Source organism: Telmatherina bonti (genome assembly GCF_933228915.1).
Source record: "Telmatherina bonti genome assembly, chromosome: 22".
NCBI classification, from domain to species: domain Eukaryota; kingdom Metazoa; phylum Chordata; class Actinopteri; order Atheriniformes; family Telmatherinidae; genus Telmatherina; species Telmatherina bonti.
In genome coordinates, this window is record NC_136631.1 from 22,366,438 (window position 1) to 22,374,412 (window position 7,975).

General features: G+C 41.1%; 1 protein-coding gene across 2 annotated transcripts in view; it reads right to left on the minus strand.

Annotated features, from left to right (window-relative positions):
• The window catches only part of LOC306772560 (single-stranded DNA-binding protein 3), a 42,600-nt gene extending 36,028 nt beyond the window's left edge, over positions 1 to 6,572 (minus strand). For both annotated transcript variants that reach the window (XM_079262087.1, XM_079262086.1), the window contains exon 1: positions 6,437 to 6,572. In XM_079262087.1, coding sequence (XP_079118213.1) covers positions 6,437 to 6,492 — 56 coding nt within the window. In that variant the 5' untranslated portion in view covers positions 6,493 to 6,572. The remainder of the gene's footprint in view (positions 1 to 6,436) is intronic.
• Positions 6,573 to 7,975: the final 1,403 nt, after the last annotated feature.

Sequence of the window (7,975 nt, forward strand, 5' to 3'; positions counted from 1 at the left end):
AGGCTGTTAATGGACCATCAATCGACCCGCAGCGTGGATATGACAGTGCACCGCGTGCGCAGAGCAGACAGTCCTCTGACAGGCCAATAAGGCCCTAATGAGAAGGACAGTAGCTCAGTGTCATAGTCCCCATCATTAGTCAATGAAGTGATCAATGAAACATGGTTTTGAGATAATCAGGCTGTTGTGCACTTTGGTTTGAACCACTGATAGCTGGTTGGCTTCTCCAACGGTGTCTTTCTTTGTACTGCTACTGAATAGTGAGATTAAATTAACGTCTATTTAAACACATCTTCTGCATTTATGCCTCTTGAGATGACACACGAGCAGACAGAAATTGGATGGAGAGTAGATAAGCTCTATCAGCATCTTCTGAAAAATTAAATGGGATACAGTTTAATCAGTCTGTAGTCAGTCTGAAACTGCTGAAATGATCCACAAAACATGAGCGTCACCAGGGCCTTTAGGTGCTTAGATACTAGGTGCAGTTATGAACTTTTGCACGTCTATATCTCACCGCATTCTTTTCCCCTTAACATTTTATCTCTAATAACAGATATCACTGAAGGACTTTCCAACTTTTCCCATTTTCACAAGATAAATAAAAAAAAATCCCTTCAGTCTAAGCATGCAGACAGTATTTAGGTGTTACGATGTGCACCATCCATGCGCTGCCTTCGTATTTGACTTCTGGCTTTTTCATTCCACCAACTGAAAGTCATTAAGAAATAAACGATTTCTGGCATTTGTGAGTCAATTCAGAATCTTGAAGCAGATAAGAACGGCACTGTCAATCAATTCTCTTCTCCTTCTCCTACTAACCACATGTACAACCATTCAATCCAACTTTCTGAGGAATGATCTATACTGATGTGTGTGATCCTTAGAGAAGAATCCTATGATTAAGGTAAATGTTCACGGAGTGTATCGTTAATCGATAAGCAACTTTTTTATAAGCACCCAGGTTAAACTGCATTGATGTTCGCTCACTATTTCCACCATGAAGAGAAAGAAGAAATGACAGCTGCTGTACTCTGTTACAGTAGATATGACCTGCGCCTGACCTGATTTTACTACCAATGGTATGCAAATATATTGTTAGTATGCAAATGTAGTCTGCAGAAGATATGAACAGGCAAACAGTGATTCTAGCGTAAGGCAAATGATACCTTGATCACACAGTAGTGTCCAAAAGTTTTGAGCCGCCCTTCACTTAGTTCTTAATTGCCATGAAAAAGGAAAAGAGTGCAGCGATTCACTGAATCCTGCAAACATAAATGAAACCATTAAATGATGCAAAATCACTTTGTACAATTCAAAATAAGATTTAAAGTTTATATTTGGAAGGACCACCTTTATTCTTCCACACCTGCAAGCCTGCACCCTCTTAGACAAGTTTTTTGTTATTTCTTTGATTAGTCTTCAGGTATAGTTCTCCAAGCTTCCTGCAGGACTTGCTGTGCAAAGCTTGTTTGCCTCCATAAAGGTAATCCCAATGCTGCTTCAATATTGTGGCAGTTCAGGCTTTGGAATAGTTTTATCATGCTACATGACCTGTTGCCAGCGATTTCTAGTCCTTGATAGCTAACCGTCCACGAGACCATTTCTGATGAGACTTCAGTGACTAGCACACAGTTTACCTGATGGGATAGTTGCACCTCTCAGGTCCTGTTGTAACACCTGTGCTGGACTTGTCGTCCTAGTCCTGGTTTTTTAGATGTTGCCCATCTGCTATTATATTATATTATATTATATTATATATTATAGTTGCTGATATTGGACTACACTCTAAATTGCCCCTAGGTGTGAGTGTGAGCGTGAGTGTGGTTGTTCGTCTCTCTGTGTGGCCCTGCGATGGACTGGCGAGCTGTCCAGGGTGTACCCTGCCTGTCGCCCAAAGCCGGCTGGGATAGGCTCCAGCTTCCCCGCGACCCTGAATGGAATAAGCGGTTCGGAAAATGAATGAATGAATGAATGATATTGGACTATTTCTGTGACATCACAGTGTACCTAAAATGCACTACAACTTTAAAATGTGAACTTAATTTGACTTTCTGTAATATTTGCATAAACATGTACAGCTGTTCAGTGTTTAAGCTCTTATTGCATAACATGCTGTCCTCTAACAAAAACAACTACAAAAGCAAAAAACAAGAGTGTCTGAACAATTAATATTACCACTAGATGCTCGGTTATACTGACAGCTTGTAGTTTGGATATTATCAGATTAAGATGACACCTAACATAGCAATCAGCTGAGACACTTTCATTCTGTGATGTCATTCACCGACCACTTGTTAGTTTTTCTTTCAATAAATTGTTTGAGCTTTCGAAATCCCCACTGCATGATTTTGCTTAAATGTCCAACATTTATGATGTAAAATCAGTTCAACATAAACTTTTTTATATTTTTGCAAATTACAACATAATTGAATATCCCTTTGTTTTTGTGATTAGCGTAGGTCCAAATGGTCAGGTACAAATGCAGGATTGAAGGAAACTTCCAAAGAAAAACTTTGAAAGATCTTCAGAAAGTCCAAAGGTTTATTGCTGTCAAAGAATTACACATAAGTCTGACTTGTTTAAAGCACAAAATAAGGGATGGCTCAAGGCTCTTGCAGTTTAACACCTTGTCCTTTGGACAGAAACAAAACAGAGGATTAAGACTAAAGAGATGTCTTTAATGCTTGTTTCAAAATAACTCAAGCTTACATATGATTGTTTTTGTTGTTTTTTTTTAATATTTGACCAAAAATTCATATTAAAAAACAATGACATGTGCGACATACTCTCATTATGCTTTTTGAAAGAGGCTGATATGTGCAAACCCCGTCAACATACATGTTATAAAACAGTATGTACAAAAAAACTACGATTTTACCAACAAATCAGATAGTTAAGGTTTTAGACCAGTGTAGCGAGTCAACACTTTGCATATGACAACACCCTGCATGTCATGTATGTCATCTACGTGATCCTGCTCGTCATTATGGGTCGTCTCACCCTGTCCATGTACTGTTTACTACACTACCACAGTAGCTGAACAGGTCAACAAAGCAAAAGAACAAACCTCAAGGTTGGAAACAACTTTTCTCAACAGGCTTTATAGTGTGAATGGGAAGTTAGTTATTTTATTTTCATGAGACATTTAAATAATTACTTTTTTAAAAAGTATTTTAAACAATTTAACAGACCCTGAACCGAGACTGAGCGTTTATAAATAACTGACAATAACCCCTGGTTGCTCCTGACGATATACGATCGAGAATGTAGTTTGTTTGTAACGTGTTTCAAATTAGTCAGGTACGAGTTTAAGTGAACCATGAAAATCTCATTACAACATATTTTACTAGTCCAGGTCAGTCCAGGTCAAACCTTAGATTTCTTGCATAAAAAGGATAATGATTGTAATGTATAGTGCATCTGTTTCTGTGCGTCCTCAGTGGGTGATCCTGCTCAGGTAATACAACTATGAGTGTTTTTTCTTTTGGAAATTATCACAAGAGGAGAAAATATACCTTAACAGAGAGATAGAGATGGAAAAAGCAAACTTCCCTGGATCCTCATTTTCCCATTGCTCTTTTTTATAACTGTAAATCAGTCCATCAGCGATTCTGTTTCCTCAAGCTGTAATAAATCACGACTTGATCCAGTTAATTTAACACAGGCATCAGGTCAAACGGGTAGTTGCACGTTTGGCCGGTGAGTTTAGGAGGTTAAAGAATGCACTTCTGCTGAGAAACACAAACATTTGACCACTTTAGCCATGGGAATCTGACCACTTTCTGAGGCTCCCAGCAATTTGTAGGTCACAAAGCTCTCTGTGACCGCTGGTGTAGGGTGTAAGTCACTAACACTCGCAGGTCAGGGTTGTAATGGCCCAGACACACACACACACATACCCACGCATCGGTCACCTACACGACATTTTACGCCTGTAACTTTGCTGCTCGGTGACCTCGCCTCAACACCTCCGCACCTTAAATGATCTTAAGACATATTGAAAAGCCGGTCAAAGGCTCATAGGAAGCTGCAGGATACAGCAAATCCTGCAAATATCGATACCGTCTCCCTGCACACCTTAAAGAGAAGAGTTTGACTTGCAGTAGGAAATGGTTTAGGACGTGGTTTAATGTCTGGGGATAGGAGGATCACACTGCAGATGCCCCCCCATGGGACCTTCAATTAAATTTTTATGTGTGGTGGTGGTGTGTGTGTTTTTTGTGCGAGTTGCGAAAGGGGCTGCTTGTGCGTGCACCTGGCCTGCTGCATTATTAAAGCTCAGAAGCTAGCTCATTGAAAAGGAAGATAAGTTTTGAGGAGTGGAGCCACTATAGGAGGGCTGAGCACAGGCAGAGGAGGATTCACTTTGAGCAGAACATAAGAGGGAACATACCAAGTTTGAACAGAGGAAGAGACGGCAGGAGGTATGGAGGATCAGATGAGTCGAGAAGAAACAGAAAAGGAAAATAGTGATGTTCCTATTCGACATACGGAACGGGTGTAACTATGTTGATCAGGAAGGAGGAAAGAATCTAAAACATGACGCCTGCTAAGTAAAACCTGGTGACATCTGAATTGTTTCACCTATAGCTGGAAGCACTCTCCACATGCCTGAGATGTTTGCATTTTCACCATTCTCTCTCTCTCTCTCTCTCTCTCTCTCTCATGCTTCAAGAAAATGTTCTGCCTTCGCCGCACCATGTGAGGTGGCCCCCTGACTTCCCTGCAGGTCTCTCCTTTAAACGTTCAGAGGTGGGACATCAGTGCGTGCATACGCTTACTTCCACAGAGAGAGAAATTTCCCTGATGTGCACCACCGGCACACCTGACATCCTGCCTGAGGCTCCCGACAAAACCCCCTCTTTAAACATGGATGAGTCTGCCCACCATAGCTCCCTCTCCTCTGTCCCTTTTCTTTCTCTTCCGTCTCTCTCAACTCTGACGCAAAGCTGAGAGCAGCTGCTTCAGTCTGTCTCAATAATTCAACACTGAAGTGAGGGATGAGGACCGAGAAGCAGCGATAGGTGGGAAGTAAGAGTTGGGATGCAGACAGAAGAATTGCATGAAGAAGGAATGGATCAGAAGGGTTCTCAATGTAGCAAACAAAAAAAAAGGAGGTGTGAAGCATTAAAGTCCCAGAAGATGATTCAGTTCAATGCCACTTCATGACCCAATCTGAGAACTGGTCCAGCGAGTCAAGAGCTGAACCAGTTCTAACTCCAACTCTTCTCTTGTGATGGTTAAGCACCTGTTTGAATCTTCTATATCCTTTAATGGTTTAATGGCAAAACATGTGTTTGCAAACAGCTAAATCAGCACAGAAAAAAAAGGAGTTTCACCCCAAAAAAGTTCAATAAGATCAAACTGGGATTGTGATGATCAACACGGGAATTGAAGTGAAGACAGCGGAGCATGCTTGTTACTCATCCAAGGATGGTTGTGAAATGAATATTTCAGGTTAAGTCTGAAAGCTGTGCGGCTCTGTGAAGGGTTGTGACGGTGCGGCACGTCTCTGCTCGGCGAACAACAGGCATGGAGACGGAGGCATGCAGACAAAGGGGCTGGAGGGCTGCAGCTTGCCTAACACCGTCTAAGTTTCTGGACGAACCAGCCACAGATAAGCCGCTCTTTAGAGAGGTGGCAGCAGCTACGGACAGGTTTAACCCCCACCAGCCGAGCTTCGCAAAACTCGGGAAAAATCTGCACGGGCCACAAAAAGTTACGAGGCGCACCTCTCTCTCTCTCTCTCTCTCCCTGCACGGAGATCCGCCAAAAGCGCACGCATAGAGGCGACGTAAACCAAGCTGAACGTCTCCACACCACATCCCAGCGCTACTTTGTAACACAGCTCCAAACAGCTGTATCCTATTTTTATCTGCCGCTTAAACTGTGGCGACACAATAGCCTAGCGAGCTACAATGCACGGCGTCACTGCAAATGCATTGTTCCCCCTCACGCTGGGGCGAGCAGACAGATGGGATCCCCATCCATGTTCCTTTTAAAGCCACGAGTGCACATTTACACGCTTTAAAGCTGGAAACACGTGCAAGGAAAAACACTCCTGCTCTGTAAAGTGTCGCAACTTTAGTGACATGATGAACTGCCAGGCTTTGCTTAGAAAAGAAACAAGAAAGAGTAAAAAAAAAAAAAAAAGAAGCAGTGCAGCTAGCAGCTTGGGGCTAACTTAGCAGCCATGCTTGTTAAGTTGGAGGATGCAAAAGAAGAAAGCCCCCAGTACACAAAAAGTGATGAACAGTACGAGCAAACTGTCCCGGCTGGACTTTTTGTAGCTTGTGTGTTTAAATAAAAACTCGTGCATGACTCTGCTGAAGTGACTGAAGTGTTTCACATCAGTTAGCAAGTTTAGCCACCTAGCACACTGGTTTTTTTTTTTTAGTAGATTTCTGTTGTGACACTGTGATAATTTACTTACTTTTCTCTTGCTTGGCTATCGGAGGGGACCACAGCTCCTTTTCCCTTGCCGTACATCTTGGAGGCTGTTCTGATACTTTATTTTATCCCACTCGACACCTGTCAAAGAAAGCTACCAGGAAAACCTACTATCTCCATAGCTACCCAGTTAGTGTTGTCTCCCTATCTCTCCCTTGCGCTCTCTTTGCTCCGGTTTCCGTTTTTTTTTTTTTTTTTTTTTTTTTTTTCTACATCCCCAACATTGCCCACAAATCAGGCAGGGTTTCAGCCGGGGGGAACTTGAAACCGTCCAGTGGTGGAGCTTTTTTTTTTTCTTTTTTTTTTTTCTTTTTTTTTCAATCGCTGTTCCTGGATTCAACTCACGCCCCCCCTGTTGTGAGACGGTGGGGGCTTCTTAAAGCCACAGTGTCTCTTTTTTTTTTTTTTATTAAAGACTTTGCCTAAGTTGAAGTTGTCTTTTGGAGGCCTTCAAGTTCAGGCCTTAGATTGCACCGGGGTTCATGAACAATTCAAAGGAGCTCAGACTAAAAGCTGTTATTGTGTTAAAAGCTGTTATTGTGTTTATAACAATCTGACGCTTAGACGTACTGACAATATTCATTGTTTTGTTTTTGCCCTAATGTTGCACCAGATGGGCTCTTTATTAACCACCTTTGTTGTTCCATGTGTACCTCACAAGTGGGTTTGATCCAAATACCCGTCTTACAGTGACGCCTTTTAGTAAAAGCACTCCATAAAGGAAAAGTCCTGACCTGACACAGAAAAGGCTGCCAGTAATAATTGTTGACTGCTTACACCTCAAACATGCATACCACAGATTGATGTTATTATGTCAGCTAATTTAGTTACCTAATTACAAATAGGCAGCTGTAAGTCCATTTATTTATCATTTTCATGTAATACAGGAAAATGCCTCCCAAACTGAGGCTCAGGGACCACCTAAGGTCCTGACAGAAGTGTAAAATGACCACAGCTAATTGAAATTATTGTGCTTTAATTTGATTGCTCTGGGTTTTTCCCTTTCCATTCACTTTTAATTCATTTTAAATTTGATCAAAGGTAACAGATGCATGTTTTCTCGGTGCTCATGTGAAACATGTAGACTAAGTTTTAGTATTATGTTCTGTTTATAATTTGATATTTTTGGTAACACAGCTCAAAGGGTTTTCTGGTTTTGTTTTGATTTTTTAGAACTGATTTACAGCAATTATTGAGGTCCTACAATTTAACTAAATGAAAGTAAATATTGGATGCATATGTATTATTTAATATAAAAGGTCACCGAGATCCCTTTTATTTGTAGCATATCAGTTTTTGTACAGTGCTCATTGAATTTTAATGTAGAAAATGATGTTTTCCTTAACAGAATGATAAGGATATAATGTATTGTGCAACATAGAAAACAATCTACTGTATAGCAGGGATTCCCAACTTCATTCCTCGAGGCCCACTGTCCTGCAGACTTTTGATGTTTCCTTGCTTCAACACACCTGACTTAAATTAATGACTCAATAGCAGACTTGTACAGAGCTTATTTAAA